Source organism: Ictidomys tridecemlineatus, chromosome 4, assembly GCF_052094955.1.
Source record: "Ictidomys tridecemlineatus isolate mIctTri1 chromosome 4, mIctTri1.hap1, whole genome shotgun sequence".
In the NCBI taxonomy this organism is placed as follows: Eukaryota; Metazoa; Chordata; class Mammalia; order Rodentia; family Sciuridae; genus Ictidomys; species Ictidomys tridecemlineatus.
Genome location: NC_135480.1, coordinates 38,470,906 through 38,493,514, shown reverse-complemented (window position 1 = coordinate 38,493,514; position 22,609 = coordinate 38,470,906). Strand labels below are relative to the sequence as shown.

Genomic DNA, 22,609 nt, shown 5'->3' with positions numbered 1-22,609 from the left:
CCTGCACCAATTATGAGAAACTTAAATAGGTTAACAGATCTGTCTGTACTTACACTCAACAGAGAAAGCACACCTCTAAGGTGGGGTATAAAATGCTTCTGAAAGAGACCTTTAAGAGCAATGTCCAGAGATAAGGGATGTAGAGAAATCTAAAGCTATGACTGTCAGAGGGAATGAAGACTATGATAGCATACAAGATGACCAGCAGAGATGGCAGTGGGAATAAATGCCTGCACTTCAAATGGTGCTTTAAGAAACCACCAGGCATTACTGATTTGTAACTGATATTACTTTAGAAAATCATAAACATAACTATACTAAAATAAAAATAAACGAGAGGCTAAGTAGTTTTATCTTTTTAAATGAATGTGTTAATACTAGTACATAAAATTTTTGTTTAAATAAAAAGAACTCTATTTTACATTACAGATTTAATTCAGCTTTTTACAAATTCTATATATCACGAAGATCTAGCCTATGAACTAAACATAATGTTGTTGGTAAAACTAAGGAAATTCTTAGTATCTTATTACTTTTGAGCATAAAACCATTTTTCTTTCCACAGAATAAAAGCTTGAAAAACAAACTTTTGTCAGGAAGCAAGCTGTGTGGGATCCATGCAGAAGAGGTGAGTAAATTTTCTTCTAGCTTCAACTGGAGAAAAACAATATCCATGGCCGATATTTTTTTTAATCCAGTCAATGATTATTTATTTTTCCTAACACAAATCAAACTTTGGAATAGAATAATAAAACACATTTTAAGCTTTTCTGTATCTTCGAATGTTTTAACATTTTACAGCTAAAGAAAAAACTAAGAAAGTTAGCTAAATGTTGCTTTCATTGGGGTGATATCCTAGATTCTTCCCTTAACTCTATTATCAGAACTTCCTTAATAGAAAATTCTTGGAAGTTAATCAATTTTCAATTTTCCTTTTTTTTTTTTTGTATTGTCTACCTGAGTTCTACAAAGTTTTGTACTGATAATTGATTGTCAGAATGAAGATGCTGGTAGTGATCATAAACTTTGTAAAACGAATACATTCTTTGGTTCTGTTTGCTGTGCAGCAAAATTGTCTCATTCATTTCTCAGAGAAGAAAAAGTCATTCTGATTCATCCAGGCTTACCTAAAATAATTAACTTCTTTCACCTCTCATCTTCAGATCTTTCTATGATCCTGTGTTTAATGTAGGAGTGTAGTTCATATTAAATATTTTTTAATGTGAGCAATAAAATAGTAATGATAGTATTGGAAGTGATCTTTTATTCCTCAAGGTGAGGAGACGGAATTCATTGTGTTACTTGTATCCTGCAAGAAGCACACACAGAAAGGAGTAATTGTAGCAGAGATTTATTCCATGAAAAGCCTTTAATTGATAAGGAACAGGTATGAGAAACTTTTTCACACCACAATGAAGACCTAATACCTGTGCAAGAGTTGGGAAGGAAGGGTCTTAGGAAGAATAAGAGCAAAGGTTTACACATGCATGTTGAAAATTCGACCCATTTTCCATTGTTGTGTAGAAATAAGGCAGAGAGCTCTTCACACAGATCTACCATCTTCTAAACATGGAACCAGAGCTACCATTCCTGGGCCCCAAACACCTTTCCAGTCATTATCTTTCTGAGAGAGATGAAGGGAAGATTTCAGGTGGAACATAAGCACTGCTCTTTGGTACTCTAAGGAGGAAATTGTCCATCATCATATACCCTTTTGGCCAGAACTAGGTCACATGCCTACCAAGTTGAAGGGATATTGAAAAATGTTATTAGAGTGGTCACATGCCTAGTCAAAATTTGGATTTCTTTTCTCTCCAAGGAGAGAATATACCTTCACAAACAAGCAAATAAACAAAAACTCTTTATCTACACACAACATTTAAAATTAAATTTATATTTTATTTTGTAATTAAAAAGAACATCATAAAAATCCTAAATATAGTAATTTCTCAAGTATATAAAGTTTATTCTTTTGATGACTTTAGTTTTTCAAAATCTTCTTAACAATATAACCAATATGTCAACTGTGCTTCCTGTTGATTTACATTACAAAAGAGATATGCTTAATCAAAATTTATTGTTTCATAATTCATCATCAAATGCTCAGAACAGATTTGCTTAATTGATTCACTAAATGTTAATTCACTAAATATTAGAAAATTGATAGAAGAGAGGAGAGACCACAAGAAGAACTTTTGAAGGTTATTTTTATAACAAAGCTTAATAAATCTCCCAAGTTGTGGTTGCTAACTGAAGAAAAACACCATCTGAGTTTTGTTGTAGTTAATGAATGAATCATTACATAATATAATAATTGATGTTTTAATAGTGATTAAAAATTTAAATATATATATTTTCTCTTCATTCAGCATAAATATTCATTAAAAAATAGTAGCCCAAATGACATAATATGATTTCTTTCTGATACCTGAAAGAGCACCAACTAAGTAAAAGGCTAGAAAAGGAGTTGGGCACATCACCTACACAGAATGTAGTAACAAGCTCCCATTTCCCATTGATACTTGTCAACACTAATTAGGAAAAAAGTATATTTTCGTAAGAGACTATCCAGCCTGGGTATAAATGGGTTCTAGACACTAGACTGTGACAAAAGGGGCAAAATGTCAATCAACTTTGCATTCAATTTGTGAAACCTAATAGAAATTATCTTTAACTGAAATGAGTATCACAACATAACAGCCAGGAAATTAAGGATTATCTTAGAAAACTAATAAGAGACAGAGATGCTATGTCTAAAACATCATTATTTTGGGACACTAGTGAAAATTGGGGGATGGGCAGAGCTGTAGCAATTGTTAATTTTGAAGTAAATTTATTAATTTAAAGGGCTGGTGGCTCAAGCAAAATTTTAAATTCTGAATAAAATATTAGTAAATATAGACACATAATGACATCTTTTTATTTTCTTATGTTCCATGCACTTCAGTACTCCTATCATGAAAAAAAAGAGTGAATTTTTATAGAAATGAGAAAACATTAACAATCTTATAAGAAATTACAAATTCCTGTTGTTTCCTTGTTTAGAGTTGTAGTACAGAGTTGTTAATATGTCAAACTCTTAAAACTCTTTTTTTTCTTCTTTCCTTTCTTCCTTCTCACATTCTTTCCTTTGTTTCTTCTCTCTACCTCTCCCTGCCTGTATTGTTCTAATTTTAGTATATGTGCTGAAGAAGCAAAAAATCAACTAGTATGTTTAATTATTATTATTTTTCTTCTTGTGACCATGATAAACGTGTGCGTGTGCGTGTGCGTGTGTGTGTGCATGTGTGTATGTGTGTGTGTGTGTGTGTGTGTGTGTGTGTGTGTGTGTGTGTTTCTCCTGAATAAAATATCAGGACCCAAAATCTAAGGTATAAAAATGCAGTAAACTGAGTTCCTTACATTAAAATGTTGGAAACTAAATCTCTTCTGAAAATTTTGGAAAGCATGCTCATCATCTATGTCTTAGAACATAATTTAGTGTTGTAGTCAAATATGTCTTCTTCCTAAGTAATCTTCTTCCTAAGTATATTTCCTCCAGTAATATTTGCTTAATTCCTTCTCCATTAGAAAAGTGGAAAATTTAAAAATGCTCTTCAATTTAAATTTTGTTATAGTTGATATGTAAAAATAAGTCATTTTATATCAACCGTGACAACTGAGGCACGCACATACACAAATATATTTAACATCTAAAATTATATTTTCAGCAATGCCTTGGTGACAGAAATTTTGTGTATTTGGTTAAAGAGTGGGGAAGAGCAATAAGTAAAATTCTTTAAGTAATACTCTTTTCTTAAAAATAAGACTTTTTAAAAACAGGCTCTGACTTTTCTCTTTCAGTCTCAGATGTTGGAATGTTTGATGCCCAAAGCAGAGTTTAAGTGTTCTTTTTTTTTTATTTCCAAAGTAGTGGAGTTCTATTTTGCTTCACTACAAATTTACGCTTGTGCAGTCTGAAAAAATGTGAATCTATAAGCTTGGAAATATAAGTGAATTTAGGTACTAATCTATGTTTCTTCTTTTACAGTCAAAAAAGATCCAAGCCCAACTAAAGGAACTTCGTTATGGGAAGAAGGATTTGTTATTTAAGGTGAGCATCCTTTTCTCTCCTCCAAGTTCCTAGCTCAATATCTAAACTTTCAAAACCGTTATTTAGCTTAAACTTTATTTCTATACTTTGTCAAGAACTAGAGTTGCAAGCTAAAGCACTGAAGATACTTTAATGTTCTTGCTCACTTAATGTAGATAAATATAATTTCTTTTGTACATTTCTTATTAAATGCATATGTTGTTACAAAGTATTTCCTTTTCAATCCCAGTTACTTTAATTCAATATGGGGAAAATATTGTTTTTGCAAAGTTTGTACACATTAAGCAAAATCCAAAGAAGTTTTCCAGTGACCTAGACTCTTGATTTTCAGAAGTTCCTAAAGATACTAAGAGTCCACATATTTCATTATGATTGCTTGGTTTTGGACTGATACTCTCATTACAAAACTACCTGGTCAAATCCTATGAATAATTAGGAATCTGACACAACCTATATATACAGTGGACTGGATAATGGTCTCGCAGAGACATTCCAATCTTAATTCCCAGAATTGGTGAGTATTTTCTTACAGGCAAAAGATATTTTGTAGGCGTGACTAAGTTAAATTTCTTTTATACATAAAACTTAAATATTTGTTTTTAGTTGCTAATGAACCTTTATTTTATTTTAAACTTAACTATAAACATATTTGTATATACGTGGTGCTGAGAATGGAACCCGATGCCTCACACATGCAAGGTAAGTGCTTTACCATAGAGCCACAACCCCAGCCCCAAGTTAAGATTCTTGAGATGAAAAAAATTATCTTTATTATCTAGTTAAGCAGTAATTTAACTATATGAATTCTTATAAGAATGAGGCAATAAAGGTAAAGAAAACATTTGTTTACAAAAGCAGTAGAAGCGAAGATAAAGAAAAAGAGTCTCCCTAGCCTCCAGAAAGAAGCTACCATGCCAACACTGGACTTTTATTCCAAAAAATTCATTTCAGACTCTTGATCTTGAAACTTATAGGACAACAAATTTGGGTTATCTTAAGCCACTAAGTTTGTGGTAATTTGTTATAACAGCAAAGAAAAATGAATACAGATAATTTCTTGTTCCCCTTTGATCAGGGGTGATGGAAGTCAGATATTTTTTTTTGTCCATTTTATTTTTTATTGATTTTTTAAAAAAATAAATGACAGCGAAATGCATTACAATTCTTATTACACATATATAGCACAATTTTTCATATCTGGTTTTATATAAAGTATGTTAATACTAATTTGTGTCTTCATACATGTACTTTGTTTTTTTTTTAATTTTTATTATTAGTTGTTCAAGAGATTACATAGTTCTTGACATATCATATTTCATACATTTGATTCAAGTGGGTTATGAACTCCCATTTTTACCCCATATATAGATTATAGAATCACATCGGTTACACATCCATGTTTTTACATACTGCCATACTAGTGTCTGTTGTATTCTGCTGCCTTTCCTATCCTCTACTATCCCCCCTCCCCTCCCATCCCCTCCCATTTTCTCTCTCTACTCCATCTACTGTAATTTGTTTCTCCCCCTTGTTCTTTATTTCCCTTTCCCCTCACTTCCTCTTATATGTAATTTTATATAACAATGAGGGTCTCCTTCTATTTCCATGCAATTTCCCTTCTCTCTCCCTTTCTCTCCCACCTCTTGTCCCTGTTTAATGTTAATCTTCTTCTCATGCTCTTCCTCCCTGCTCTGTTCTTAGTTGTTCTCCTTATATCAAAGAAGACATTTGGCATTTGTTTTTTAGGGATTGGCTAGCTTCACTTAGCATAATCTGCTCTAATGCCATTTATTTCCCTGCAAATCCCATGATTTTGTCATTTTTTCTTGCAGAGTAATACTCCATTGTGTATAAATGCCACATTTTTTTTTTATCCATTCATCTATTGAAGGGCATCTAGGTTGGCTCTACAGTCTAGCTATTGTGAATTGTGCTGCTATGAACATTGATGTAGCAGTATCCGCATAGTACGCTCTTTTAAGGTCTTTAGGGAATAGTCCAAGAAGGGGAATAGCTGGGTCAAATGGTGGTTCCATTCCCAGCTTTCCAAGGAATCTCCATACTGCTTTCCAAATTGGCCACACCAATTTGCAGTCCCACCTGCAATGTACAAGTGTACCCTTTTCCCCACATCCTCGCCAGCACTTGTTGTTGTTTGACTCCATAATGGCTGCCAATCTTACTGGAGTGAGATGGTATCTTAGGGTGGTTTTGATTTTCATTTCTCTGACTGCTAGAGATGGGGAGCATTTTTTTAGGGACTTGTTGATAGACTGTATGTCCTCCTCTGAGAAGTGTCTGTTCAGGTCCTTGGCCCATTTGTTGATTGGGTTCTTTGTTTTCTTATTGTTTAATTTTTTGAGTTCTTTGTATACTCTGGATATTAGGGCTCTATCTGAAGTGTGAGGAGTAAAGATTTGTTTCCAGGATGTAGGCTTCATATTTACCTCTCTTATTGTTTCTCTTGCTAAGAAAAAAGTTTTTAGTTTGAGTAAGTCTCATTTGTTGATTCTTGTTATTAACTCTTGTGCTGTGAGTGTCCTATTAAGGAATTTGGAGCCTGACCCCACAATATGTAGATTGGAGCCAACTTTTTCTTCTGTCAGAAGCAGAGTCTCTGATTTGACATCAAGTCAAGCTCCTTGATCCATTTTGAGTTAACTTTTGTGCATGGCGAGAGAAAGGGATTCAGTTTCATTTTGTTGCATATGGATTTCCAGTTTTCCCAGCACCACTTGTTGAAGATGCTATCCTTTCTCCATTGCATGCTTTTAGCCCCTTTATCAAAGTTAGTTGTAATTTTGTGGATTTGTCTCTGTGTCCTCTATTCTGTACCATTGGTCCACTCGCCTGTTTTGGTACCAGTACCATGCTGTTTTTGTTACTATTGCTCTGTAGTATAGTTTGAAGTCTGATATCACTATACCACCTGATTCACACTTCCTGTTTGGAATTCCTTTTGCTATTCTGGGTCTTTTATTTTTCCATATGAATTTCATGATTGCTTTATGTATTTCTACAAGAAATGCCATTGGGATTTTGATTGGCATTGCATTAACCTATAGAGAACTTTTGGTAAGAAGTCAGATATTTTAAATATGCGTTTGTACATCTGCCTTGACAAATGAAAGGGAGTGATATAGCATTAGGTTTTTATGAGTAATAATGATAATTTGTCATTGCAATAATATAAATTAATTTATATTCAATATATTTTAACCAAATTTTCACAATAATCATTTCAAACTACAAAAGTCAGGTTTAAAATAAAAAGGAATAACTCCCTATTTTTTTTAATAATTGAGAAAGTTAGCAATTTCTTTAATGAGAACAATGCAAAATGACTCATCTTTCTACTTTGGTGCCTTTATTCTTGGCTTTGGAATTATAGAAATACTTTCTTCTTATGCCAAGCAATGTGTATTAAATACTTATCCCATGCAAACATGAATCTGGGCATACATTGCCATTTGCATATATATACATATATATATATATGTATATATATGCTTTCTGCCACTTCTTTGGCTTTATTTAGAGCAAGGTATTTCCTTGTACTCCAAGGAAATTGTGAATTAATTCCATTGATACTTAGTAACCTCACCTCCCAGCACCCTATTTGATAAATAGATAGGATGAACTTGAAAGCCAGGGTATTTGCTTTCTCCCTTTAATTTTTCATGCTAAGACTGTGGAGCTCAGGTTAACTTAACTCTTCCATTCAGCCTGGACTTAGCTTTTTCGCTCAATTAAAAAAAAAAAAAAACAGTTGAAATTTACAACAAAATTGTTTGTGTGTGTGTGAGTGTGTGTGTTGTCATCATTTCCAAAGAAATATCAAATTCTCTGTGAGTTAGTTTAACTACACAAGTTTAGAAGTATTTTTAAAAAATTTAGTTTCCTTGGCACTCATGAGCTGTAGGTGTTAGGCTGAGAGACTTTTGCAAAGATAATAGATCATATGAGGATTTTGAATCTTTTGAATTATATTTCTCAAAATAAGAGTTTTGGAAAAGTTGGGAGAAGAGAATAAGAATATCCTATAATGTTCTGTGATTTTCTTTTTTGTTATAAGCCAGTTGAATGTAGTTCATAATTTATCAACTTTCAGAAGTTACTCAAATCAAAGTTTGCTGAAAAAACTGTGTGAAAACTGGAACATGATTTATAATCTTCGTTATTTTGTGCCACTTTAGGAGCAATGCAAATATACAAAATTGGGAGAACTGTGTGTTATTGGAAAACAAAGCTGTTAACCTCCTCAAAAGCTATTTCATAGCAGGATTTTTGAAAAGTCTAATAAAAAGTCTGAAAGTATGACAAATTTATAGTTTTCTCATTAGCTTAACAATGACAAGAAGACTGCAGTTTGTCTTGATTCCACCTTTTCATATCACCACCCTCAACTTGATTTGCTCTAAGCTCTGATTCCTCATTGTTTCATGATGGTTGCTAGAGATGTGTAAGAGGTATCCTCATCCAAATGTGCGGAGAGGAGAAAAGGGAAGTACATGTCTTTCAAGGTTATTATTTTCATAAAGAAGATGAATTTTAGAGAGATCTCCATAAACTTGATCTATGAAAAATAAAACCTTAACATTTTCAGATTCTGTTCTGAAATATGTTTCTTTTAGGTATAAAATGAAAGGAAGGGAATTTTTGATTAGGAGGCAATGCACAGCTTCTGCAGGAAGCAACCTACTAGCTTCTGCTGTAATGAGCATTACACATCCACTTATCATGAGGACAGCAAACTTATCTGATTTGCTTAATGCAATATCAATTAGTTTATTAACTATTGAATAAACATATATTAAATAATAAACAAGTCAGGGATTTAGATCACAGAAACTCATGTATGTGGCACTAAGCAGTAGGTTCCCACAGAAATTCACTCATATACCTTTGAAAATGAGTCTACAAATTTTCTTTGATGATACTTTGCTGATATCTGAGATGATAACTTGAAGATTCTATTTCAAGTGATTTCCCCATAGATTCTGTTGAATTTTGGATTGAATTGATGTTTTTTGATAAATGCAGAGACTGAAGGAGCAGCACTTGCTGATGGAGCTTAGAAATTTAATGCTAAAAACAATGGTATGTACTGACAATTCCAAGGCACCATGATAAATTCAGTGTCCTTATTAAAGCCTGGAAACTGTTTTTGGCTTTGGGAAGTCAGTCAGCTACAGAAAGTACTCTCCACTGAAGAAGGAGGCGACAACTCACTCATTGCTAGTACTTGAGTTACCTTTAATCCTTCATCATAACATTTGCCGCTGACATTTCTATAATATCTATGCTCTGTTTCTCCATTTTCTGGTCCATATATATACATATATACTATTAGATATTAAATATTATAGATATTTACTTTCAAGAGGGTTATTTGCTCATTGAAGAGAAGTTGCAAAATATAATGCTATAAGCAAATACTTCAAATACCATCACTCACAACAAGCACAAACAATATTTTGACATATGTCATATTTTTATCTAGTTTTTTTGTAAAATGCATAATTGAAACCATGTGATACACATATAAAATTATAATTAAAACACAATTTTAAAACATAAAGAGGTCTTTTTGTTTTAAATGCATAATCTTCTATAAGAATATGCCAAAGTGAATTAACCATTCCCTTAAATGTGCATGAATGTGTATATGTGTATACATATGTATATGAAAGATAAGATTTTAATTTACATTGTGATAACAATGCCTTCTTCTTTTAATTTTGTCATTTTTCATAAGAACCTTATTATTTGTAATAATAAGATTAAGCAATAACTTATACTGGTTACTTTTAAGAAAATAAAAACAATTTACATTTTCATCAGTTCATTTTTATCAGTTCAATAAGATGAAGTTGAGTTTAAGACTTATTTTTTCACTGGGCATTCTCTTTAATGAAACACAACCAAATAAGTAGGTATGTATGTAATTATAAAAATTAACAAATACAATACAGCAATAACAAACTGTTGTTTTGAGAGATTATAAAATGAAAGTTATCCTTTTAGTTTGTTATACAATTCATAATTCTGCAGTTGAATATACACTTTAGAATATTAGTCACTTGATTTCTGTTTCTAATTTTTATTTAACTTATTTTGGTAAAATTGAGTCAATTTTCACAAATTTTTGGTCACAAAAATTTAAACTATCAACTACTCTGTTGAATAAAGGCATAATAAACTAAGACTTATGACAACATATTTAAAAGGAAAAATGTTCGAACATATTTGGAAATTAACTCTGAACTTCATTTCATCTTCCATAAGCTTATAATTAAATACAGCTTGACTGGGAAGGTCTTCGAACATAAATTTTGGCCATGATTTTAATTTTATGAGGACTGACATGTTTACACAATTGTCAAGTGTTTGGTGCAACATGTCAGACTGCTCCCACTTAGGCTTTTAAAATAAGAAGTATAATATCAATCAACCTTCACTTCATGTTACATTTATATATATTATAATTATGTTACATTTGTTTATTTACATATATATATTTATATATACATTTATGTATACATTTATTGTGTATTACACATTCATAAACAAAATTAGAAGTGCAATATCACTTCATTTAATATTACATTTATATATTTTATATTATATTTATATATTTTATATTATATTTATATATTATTTATACATACATTTATTATACATACTGTATATATTTATATTATGCATTATAAATATAATAAATGATATGTAGGTGTTAAGTATGCCCAAATTACATGATTTCAAAAATTCCCAAAGTTTTATTTGTCTCATCTACATGCATAATCTTGAATCAATAGAATTAGAAAATTTCTGATATTATAAAAAGCTGACATATATTGAGCAATACCTATGCATTTCCTATTTTGCTATGTGCTTTATATGCATTATCCCATTTGCTCCTCCAGACAACTTAGATATATATGAGAATATGAGATATGTGTTTGTGTGTACATATGCATAAACATGTATACATAATGTGTGTTTTTGTGTGTAAAATGAGGCCTGAGAAATTATTTACTCAAGGTAATTAAAGTAGTGTTTTATTAACAACTAGTTCAAATCTATCAGGCAAAGTCTGGAGTTGTATTGAATCCTTCCCCTGCTCCTCTGTTTGCTCCATCATGTTTCCTTATTTTTTACTGATGGCTTGCCGACCATTAGTTATTCTGTCCACTTTCTTCACTCCAAATTTTTTTTGTTCTTTCTAATGTAGTTGCAACACATATTGAAAATCCCATCTTGCTTTTATTCTGATGCTTATGAACTCTTTATCTATGTTCTGACTTTTGTTTTCAGATGGAAAGCATTTTGGGCCAAAATCATCATTCTTTCTCCCCATATTCCAACTTTTGGGGATTTTCAATGCATTCTATTGGTTTCACAAAACAAAAACAAGACAAAATTAAAAGGGAGACAATTATATATTAAATGTGCTATGCAAAGATAATTTTGTGATTATACGTGTTATTTATTGAACAAACCAGTTTGAGGATAACATGTGTTCCTTGGCATTTGAAATAGTGATTTAAACTACTTTTTACAAAAGTAATCGATTAATTAAATTTATATATTTAATTGAAATTTAATGTAAGATATGATTGCATTTATAGAGGCAGAATGCTATATTTATTTCCCTCTCCATCATAAGAGGATCATAGCTGAAATTGAATAGTGAAAAGCAAGTAAACAATAGAAAAGCATAATAAATGTATTTAATCAAACTATTACATGACACAGGATCTTTCCAACATGAAGACCAAAGAAATTGCAAAAACTGTTTTTGTTTGTTTGTTTGTTTGTTTTTGCTTATATTTGCTGAAGAATGGTGAACCAAGTACAAATGTGATTGGACAAAAAAGTATGATGTAGTAGCTATAGACTGCAGGGGTGGGTACCCAGAAATGTCTGTCTGTTTATATTTTCCTTGGCCTTTCTGTATAGCATCCCCTGCTCCTCAGGATGAGGTCAGACTCCTCTGGTATGAGAGTCTTACAACCTACTATTAGGAAAAGTAGGTCATAGAATTTCTTTATAAGCAGCTCTTCCAAAGAAAGGCAGAGGAAGGTTAGAGTGTCATTTCTTAGTGTTATGGATATCTTTGGGGACCAAAGGTTCTGGTTTCTATGACTCACCTTGCAGAAGAGAAGTGGGCAGATGTTCAGAGAGAGAACTTCTGAGTCTCTTCCAAAGCCTTTCACTTCAAAGTACTCAGCAAGCCAAAATGCCATTCTTTGAGGTAGCATTCTTGACTCACATTTTATAATTTATCCTGTTCTTGATGTATATTATTTCATCTAACCCTTACCAAAACTCCTATGAGAGAGAGAGGAAGAGTTTTGCATTCCATTACACAATGAAAGAATTGCGACCTAGAGAAGTTTGATCCTTACTCATAACCACCAAAATATTTATGAGTAAAACAAATTTATTAATAGAAGCTCTCACCTTGTATTTACTTATTTATTTATATTTTATGAAAAATAACTTGTTGGGATAAATGAATCTAGTGTATTTGGCAGGGTTTTATGGTTTTACTGTGGTAGCTATTCCTATAATATATGCTTATGTAATCATATCAAATGCTGATATTTATTCTAAAATCTATAACTCTAGAAGAGATCCATTCCTTCTGAAACTCAGACATCAAAATTGCAAGTGCCATCATTGCTATTTCCTCTGCAAACTAGACATATTAAATTTCATAGCCCCACTGTCAGCTATTTCCAAACAGAGAATGTTCCACATTGATTCCAAGACTGGATACCAGTGAGTGTCAAAAATATATCATCATTCCGGTTATTTATAATAGATTTTGTGAAACTATTGTACCTTAATTTTTAAAGTCTTGTGCAATTTTAGTGCATCTGTCTCTCATTAATTTATACTTATTCCATCCATATATTAAACCAAATTTATAAATGAGCTGAAGAATTTTCAGTGCCATTCATTGTTACTTTCAAATTATCACCACTTAAATGAAGTAAGGTTCTAAATTGTAGGCACTTTGTAAAAGAGGTTTGAGTGGTTACTTGTTTTATTGTTTTACTTTCTTGCATGAATCCAGAAGCTTTAAGGTTTTCAGAACACATTCATTTGAGCCTCAAAATAGTTCTATGATCAGTTGGATAGTCAACTTGATCTTCTTTATGATGGATCAGAGAATCAAGACAGAGAGCAGTTATAAAAGCCACCTGAAATTATGGGGCAACTGAGTGTAAGGGTTTTGTCTTTCTCAATGTCATTTGGTGCCAAGCGATATTTCTACTTTGTATCTTAAGATGATTTATATATTATGTATTTTTAGGAATATTTTTTAATGCACTCCAAGTCTAAAAGTCAGACATGAATAGCTAGAATTACAAGTTTGGTAACATGAAAGAAAATAATTTAGTTGGTAAATAAAACTCACTGTACTTTATTAAAAATAAATGTCTTCAGTATAAAAATATGATGCCTTCAGTTTAGAATTGACAATTGCTTGGAATAGAGGTGTCTTTTCTAAGACTCCTTATTTTTGTGATCCACTCTTAATAGTCTTAGAGAATGTTAAGAGCATATTCTGTGGATAAGAATCATGAAAGAGTTCACTGCAAGAGTCAACCCAGGTTTTCAGCCTTATTACTTCCATGCTTAAAGTACAAAAGCTTAATAGCCTCACTTATTTTTAATTACTCACTAAAACTGTAATAGAGATGAAATTTTTAAAAGGTCACACTTATTTCTTATTAGAAGTCATGGAAAGCTAAAATTAAATGAATACTGAATTTGTTTCTCCATAAGCTATGGGAATTTCCAAACACTAAGAATCAATGTTATTATCAAGTTTAGTGTAACATTTTGAAAGAAATTTTGGTTGAAGAAACCGTGTCCAGATATTTAAAGTTACTTATCTACAATTTGACAAATTCTATGGAAGTCTCTTGATTTCATATTCATTTCTTTGAGCAAAAGCATCTACTCCACATGTAGTACATATCCAGCACTGAGCAATGTATTCTTCTTGGCCAAGATGCTTTCTTGCTTTAGTAAGGGGTTTGGAGTCAATATATAATGCATTTCAAGAAGGCATTGACTGTTTCGAACTTGTCCAAAATTTTCATAGGTTTGCATATATCATATTTCTTAGAAATTCATAAAATTTATCAGATTATTGCTGGTGCATATTGAGCTAAACCTTAATACTTTAATAATTATTGCTTTGTATGTTAATGCTTATCTTCTTCATTCTAAGAATTCACAGGAAAAAATTGGAGGAGGTTTCTCTGGCTGTCATTGGTCATAATCCATGCTTGTTCACAGTTTTGTCTTCTCTTTTTTGTTCTATTCATTTATTCTAAAATTGAGGGATATATATATATATATATATTCTAAAATTGAGGGATATATATATATATATATATTCTAAAATTGAGGGATATATATATATATATATAAACATACATATATACACACATATACATACACACATAGTTTTAAAACATATATATATATATACACATAGTTTTATAACATATATATATACACATACATACACATAGTTTTAAAACATATATATATACATATATGTATGTGTATATGTGTGTGTGTGTGTGTGTGTGTGTGTATATATATATATGCGCCAGGCTTCTGATAGTATTAGTAATAATTTAAAGAAAACATTTACAACTTTAAATAATATATGTAGCCTAGCATACTCCAGGTTCAGGTTTGATCTTCAGTTCCATTAAAATGTATATAAATTTTAACCTTTCATATTTTAAATTGGGTTGTTATAAACCACATTTTAAACTAATCCAGGATTTAAAAAAAAAAGGTGCATCACAGAATAGAACAAAACATTAAAAATGGAGTGACAGAACTTGTAGATCCATTTGAAAATATAAATACATCTGTGTGTTCTTCATGTCCTTCCCTGTACCTGTTCCAATCCTTGCTAAAGAGTCATAGTACATTTTTCCACAAAGTTTGGATTTAGCCTCAAATTCTCATTCTAAGATTTGAAACAGTTTCTTAAAAGATATTTAGAGTCAGTATTCAAGATGACACTCATTTCCTCCTTTGGGTGAATTACTAATACTTTGCTTATAGTAGCCTCTGAAAACCTCTAAGCAGCTCTAAAAAGCTGTTTTCAATATTCACTCACTACTGTTCTAACACTATAATAAACAATATTTGCTATATTTTCCAAGACTTGATAGAAAAGTGGAATATAAGCTAAAGAATGTCAGAATAGAATGCAAAACTCAGAATACTTGTGAGTTCTTGTACTTAAAAGCAAATTGATAACAACTAATTTTAGGCCAATCACAGAATGTTCCTTTTTGGTCTGAGGAGGTGGACTGATCCCTGAATTGTGGACCTTCCCTATATGTTCTGGTCCTGTCCCTTAGGTGACCTGTTTCTTGGCTTAACATACTGTATTCCCACTGAGAATGGTCTTCCACCTTAACCAAGTTTAGATGACTTTGCAAATTTCCTTGCTTGGAGTATATATACAGCAGGGGTGCCCTCACATGATCTTTGTGGAAACCACTTCCTCATGAAACTGTCTCAAATACTGCTGGATCAGCTATAGGCATAGCAATAGTCAATTTAATGATTTTTTTTATTGCCTAAATGTTTCCTTCTTACAAATATATTAAAATATTTTTCAATACAAAACAATATTATATTCTTCTGAGCACATGGAATGTTCAAATGTACTCTGACTAGAAATTATGCCCTTTTTCAGAATTAAATTTGAGCACTCTGAAACTACTGCCCAGGGACAATTCTACACATCAAATAATTCTCATCTCTGATTAAAATACAAAACAATTATAGTGCATCTCTATTCTAAATGTAAACTTTATTATGACCCAAACTATAAAAAGAAAGAATGGTAAACAATCAGTAATTTTACTCATTATAATTTTTTAACATACCTGTTTTCTGTATCCTCTATTCTAGTGGTGAAGCCAAGTAATTTCAGAAGACAAGAGCAAGTTATTGTTGTTCTCTTTTGTTATTGTTATTCTCTTTTTAAAGTAGTGCATTTCGACATTATCTTTCTGTCCCCACAGGAAACATTTCAAAAGTATATTTCCGAACTTACTTGATTGATTTCACCTCATTGTATTATTGTTACTTACTTTCAAGGGTGTTTGTTAACCTACACATAATAAAAAAGAAGAAGCCAATTACCTCTGGAGGTAATTGCAAAGAAAGCAGCTGCAGCAGATACAGTCTATAGTAATTTAAAAAGGAGATGGAGATCACCTACATAAATATTGTAGTTTGTGAAAAGGAATTTAGAGCTTATAGAGGCAAAAGCAGAATCCCTAAGCACTACACACTGGGAGACTTTGACCTGTGAACATCACCAGTTAAGTCATCTTACTTGGATTTATCTTTTTAAAGAAATATTCAAGTATCTTGACCACTACCTTGGTCACTGGGGCATAACAAACCCCCATTGAAGAAACAAGTCACATCAGCTTCATGAGGACATTTTCAAGAGCCATCAGACTTTACCTTGGGATGATCCTGGAAACAGCTTCTGATCCAGTCTCCTACAAGATATAGAACAATCTCCCCAATGGCATTGTTTGTCATTACAAATATTAGTTTTGAAGGTTCACAACACTCTAAGGCAAAAGGTGCTTTTACCCATTTACAAAATCCTGTGTTAAAGAGCCCCTTGTCATTCTCAATGAGAGATAATTTATATTCCTCCCTGGTTCCAACAGAGATGCCAGGCTCCTGTCTATCAAAGTGTGTTTTCCCATGATTCTTTTGTTTTTGTTCCTTCTTTATTCCTTGTCTCTGTCTTTCCTTTATATTCTATCTACTCTCTTTTCTTAGAAGAATTTAAGGTCAGTTTGTAATAGGTTTTCAGTCCCAGGAATGGTAGTAGTTTTAAGCAAGAATAGAGTTTAATTCCCTGCAAACCATGGAATAAACTCAGAAGGTAAGGTCCAATGCAGAACTTTTGTAGACAATGAATATCATTTCAGAGCTCTGAACCCACTTAGCCAGAAGCCAAGTATTATAGTCAAGTTCACTATATTTTAAAATATCTTAAAATTTTCATTTCAATGAATAATCTCTACTCTTGTTTCTCTCATAACCAGTACATCTTCCCACCCTCCCCCAACCCTTGCCATTTCTCCTCCAGAAAAAAAACAGAAGTGTAAAAATCCCTCGAGGTGGAAAAGATCTATATGGGATGTATTATACATCTTATGAGAATTCTGTGTCTGTATTTTTGTTAGATGGTTATGTTCATTTGGTGCTTCCTGAAACAACACAAATGCAAAACAGAACAAAACAAAAACCAAAACACTGTTCACTCTGTATAATTAAAAAGCACAAAATATGAGTGCTCAAATTTTTGCATTTTACCCTTAAAGGAGCAACAAAAATTACTTCTAAAAAAATGTTTTACAACTTTGACTAATCTATGTACCTAATTTCTTACTTATAGTAAGCCTGGGCATCATCACTGAATGTTTTGTAAATTTCTTGTTGTTTATAAATTTAGCTTCATGTGGTAAAAAGGGTACACATTTGAAATAAGAGGACTGAGCTCTCTATTAGTCTTTTACAAATCTAGAAACTATACTTACATAAAGACATTTGAATACTAGTTCCTTGGTGAGTGAAATATGAATAAGATCAGAATTCATACCTCAAGATCAAATGAAATTGTTCATGCAAATGTACCTTGAAAATATTTTATATATGCTATATGATCAATGAATTATTTTTTTCTGTTGTTGAGGAAAATTTATTTTTCAAGAAATTAACAGTTCATTTTTTTGCAGTCCAAAGAATTATTACTTTTAGCTTCATTTACTCAGATTCTCATACTTAGCCATGTCTGGGACACATAATTACAATCCACACCACTTTTTTCCCTTTAAGATATGAAATATTCTTGGAAGTCAGGAGAAAAGCAGATCATCTGCTTCAATTTAAGTATAAATGTATTTGTTTTAATTAATTATAAATAAGAGCAGAAGAATCTCAGGAACATTCTGGTGAGAAAGCTGTTCATGTTTTATGATAGTTATGTAGCAATTAAGAAATAAAGAACCAATATCTATTCAGACATGAGATATTAGGGTATAAGGATTTTTTCTAGTAAAGTTTTTACATGAGTTAAAGAAAAGAAATAATGTAAAGAACAAAATAGAAGTAAAATTGCTAAACACAATTGCAGTTGACCATTGTCTGGAGACAGAAAGATTGTATTCCCTTTTCCAACTATCTTTAACTTATTTGTAGGTATAATAGAAATTCGTCCCAGTTTTTAATAACATAAAGAAAATTACTACAATTATTCAACAAAATCCTAAGCTTCATTTTGAACATATTTGATATGTTGCTATGTTCATAATGTATTCATTAGCATCTTTAAAGTCTTCTAAATAATATTATTGAAAATAGCTCTCTTGATTTTTAAAAAATGAATCAGAAACTATGTTAACTCAATGTAATACCACTACCCCATTTTTGTGTATTATATTTGTTTACTTTAGATTTATTGGAGACAATAGTGATCTCATATTGATATCTTCACTTCTTCGAACACTTTTATTTGCATAGTGCTTGGATTTTAATGTTATTTTAGTACACAAGAATTCAATAGCAATTAAGTAGTCTTATAGATTGCCTGTTCGATTCTACCTGTTTTGATAACAAAACTCAGCTTGAGCCAAACTGAAAGATGATGCTCTGCTGGTTCTTCACAAATTGTATCATGTGAGAAACGCCTGTGTATCATGTTAAAAGGAAATTATAGTTTTGTCTTTCTGAGAGAGGGGCTGGGATTGTGCACTTCAAACAAGCCCAAACACTCCAGTGCCTCTGATACTTCTGTGGGCCACACTCTAAAATTGCAAGACCTTACCCACTTAACTAACGAGGGTTTTGACAGGGCTGTTTTCCTCTTCTTCTTTTTTCTTAATTTAAATATTCTCCAGACATTTGTGTTTGAAAGAATAACCTTTAGAAATCCAGTGATTTAAAATCCATTTTAGCCATTTCTAGTGATTTGTTTTATGTTAATTTCTGAATGATGGTACAGACACAAAGAAACAAAGAGGATACATTCTAAGAAATGCATGGTTGGATGATTTCATCATTGTGTAAAAAACAGGGTATAATTAAATAAACATGTTATATTTGGAGCTGTTGCCAATGTAACACAACATACTGTGTATAGCAAACATTTTTTTATAAGTAGAAGGAAGACAGTCTAAAATAATGGTAAAAAGTATAATATAGTAAATACATAATCTAGTAACATATTTATTATGATTATGAATTATTTACCATACAGTTGCATGCGCTTTATTTTATACTCCTGGCAACACAATGTTCTTTTTACCAGAATCAACACAAGCATGTGGATAATGCACTGTGTTATGACATTAAGACAGATCTGAAATCAATAGGGGCTAGGATAAGCTATAAGCTCCATTATAATCTTTGGGATCACTGTGATAAATGTAGTTCATCACTGACCAAATTATCATTATGGGATTCATGACTGTGTTTGCCTTTATTATTAATATCTTTTTTCTCACTTAATTCAAGTGACACTTTGAATTGGCATAGGAAAATGAAGTTGCATAAAAAAATTGTCATGCTCTCCGTCTAGTGAGAGAGGTAGTTTAGTTTGCAAATGCTTTTAATAAATCATGCTCTGTGTTTTGTAAACATTTTATCTACAAATCTTTGGGAAAGGGACCCCAGAGAAATGGTAAAAAAAAAAAATCGGTGAAATTATTTCTATCTTGGGAGTAGCTTATTGGAAGAGTGGTGGATTAGACCTTGTAGGCATTGCACAAACTTGCTAGGTAATCAGTATTATCTATAGAGAAAGAAGGAAAGAAGAAAGAAAAGAATGAGTAATTAAGTAAGGAGTGTTGTCTATATTGAGGGTGGTTTGAAGATGAACCACTAGTAAATTGTCACAGGAACTAATGCAAATGTATGTCACATGTGGAGAAAGGCAAGGGAAGAGATTGAGAAGATAAGTTGGAGACAAATCATGAGAGACACTGATGGTGATACTAGTAAACTTCAGAGAAAAGTGAAAAGATTTTATATATAGTGTTTTCCTTTTCTGATGGGAAAAAGACTCCAGCATTTGCTGCCCTGCATCTTGTAATCAGGCTCCCTCTCTGACTTGCCTTTCTGTTCTCATGGGTCCTGGGCTTGGCTTATATTTTCAGTTCTTGAGACCAGCAATAATATAGCCATTAATTGATGCTTCTGACTGATCAGCAGGCTCATTGGTTCTACTTCTAATTTTTTGTCTTTCTTTTTATTCTTCTTTTAATAGTTACTACCTTTTTTGAAATTTTTGTGATATTTTACTTTTAATTTATGTTATTTATTATTGGCATATAGTAATTGTACAGATTCATAAATTGTGGTGTGATCTTTCAACAAGTATGCAATATACAATGTTCAAATCAAGCGACAACATTTACCATCCTCAGAGTATAGATCATCAAAAAGAAAAAAAAAATCAAAGACTAGCAGGAATGTTGAGATAGAGGAACTCTTGTATATAGTTGTAGAAAACAGTACAAAGTTGCCTCAAAAAACTAAAACTAGAACTAATATATGACTCAGCAATTCCACTTCTGGGCATATATCTAAAGGATAAGAGATCACCATGTGAGGAGACATATGTACACACATGTAAATTGCAGCATGATATACAATAGGCAAGATTTGGAATAACTTAGGTGTTCATCAGTGGAGAATTAATGAACAAAACGAGGTGTACATACACAATAGAATACCATTCAACCACAAAAAGAATGAAATCCTGTCGTTTCACAAATTTGTGGCAACATGGATTAGCCTAAATGATATTTTGTAAAGTGACATAAGCCAGGCATAGAAAGACATGCCACACAGTCTCACTTATATGTGGAAACTAATAAAAGGTGATCTCTTAGACAAAGCTTACAATAGTGGTTTCTAGTTTTGGGAAAAGTAGGATGAATGAGAGGATAGAAAATGTTTGGTTGATGGATTAAAAAAAAAAAAGTAGTGTTAGGTTTGAGGATTAAGTTCCAGATTTCTACAAGGCATGACAGGGTTATTATAGTTTGTGATAATTCATCGTATATTTCAAAATACCTAAATGAGAGAATTTTGACTGCTCACAACACAAAAGAAATGAAAAATGTTTGATATGATGAATGTGCTAACTTAAAGGTCTTTTGACTTTAACATAAGACAAAGTGAGAGGGGAAAGGAGGTCTATAAATTTTAAAAAATGGAGTTAAAAAGCATACCATAATCTAATATTTTCATATTTCTCTCTAATTTGCAATTTAATGAGAATGAAGTCTTTCTTTCTAATTAATTAAATATAATACATCTCATTTAATGTTAATTACTTGACTGTGAAAGGAGAAGTGAACCCAAATATTCTGTGTAACGGGAAGAACATGGGAGCTGTTGGATTGGTCTTACTTGTTTCAAGCATATTAAGACTGCATTTTACCCACAACTGGGGTTGGTATTACTGTCTTCAATCCATATAAGAGGCAAGACAGTGCAGAATTTAAATGCAGAGATTATGGACCCGGGCTTTCTAGATTTAATACTGTCTTTGTCACTTACAATACAGATTTGAACAAGATGAGTAAACTTTGTCTCCTTTATTTTTTCATCTATAAAATTATTTTAATGATAGCTTTCAAATCATATAGTTATTTTGAGAATTCAATGAATTAATATAAGTAAATTATCAGCATGTAATCCTGTCTGGCATATATTCACTGAACAGTATTAGTAATTTTTGCATAAAAAAGGGGAATTTTACTTTTTATCATAATACCACAAACTAAGTATTTGTGGTCCAACAGGAACTTAGGCTCAATCCAGGCTGTTTCTACTTTTGAGTGAGTTGCATAACCTCTGAGCCATTTCCCAAATGCAAAATGTATAGCACCATTATACTACACAAGCATGTATGTAGAGAATAGGTTATGTGAGCCAGCAACCTGACAGGAACTCTGCAAATGCTAGTTGCTTATATCAACTCTGCTGGATTTTTTGTTTTATTTTGTTCAAGATGTGCAGAGAAGAATAGATACACATGCTTTCCCATGTTCATGATGCTCTTAGGTCTCTCTGGGGTTGGAGTGAGAGTTACTGTTCTATTAAATAGAAGGGACAGAAAAAGAATCCATAGGGAATACCACTAGGTACAGCAATTAGAGTCCTCTTGCTATCTCAAGGGAAATGTGGAAAGTTTGTTTATTCTATGACTATACACGAAGGTGCTACATCCTCTCAACATGTTGGCTGTCAATGTTTGATACTTCACACCATTAATGAGCTTTACTGAATATCACAGTTGGGTTTAATCTATTGAAACTAATTATGATATTCTGAATCAATGATAGTATTTTGATGGGCAATTTAAAACAATTTATGCCATTATTCTTTATTTAGAATGCTCAGCTCTTATTCTCTTTG

At 31.9% G+C, this 22,609-nt stretch overlaps 1 protein-coding gene across 4 annotated transcripts in view; it reads left to right on the top strand.

Moving 5' to 3' along the window:
* Positions 1-22,609, top strand: part of Luzp2 (leucine zipper protein 2) — a 471,602-nt gene that overhangs the window by 335,515 nt on the left and 113,478 nt on the right. For all 4 annotated transcript variants that reach the window (XM_005328059.4, XM_021728306.3, XM_078046324.1 and 1 more), the window contains 2 exons: positions 566-628; positions 4,031-4,093. In XM_005328059.4, the coding sequence (XP_005328116.1) occupies positions 566-628; positions 4,031-4,093 (126 nt within the window). The remainder of the gene's footprint in view (positions 1-565; positions 629-4,030; positions 4,094-22,609) is intronic.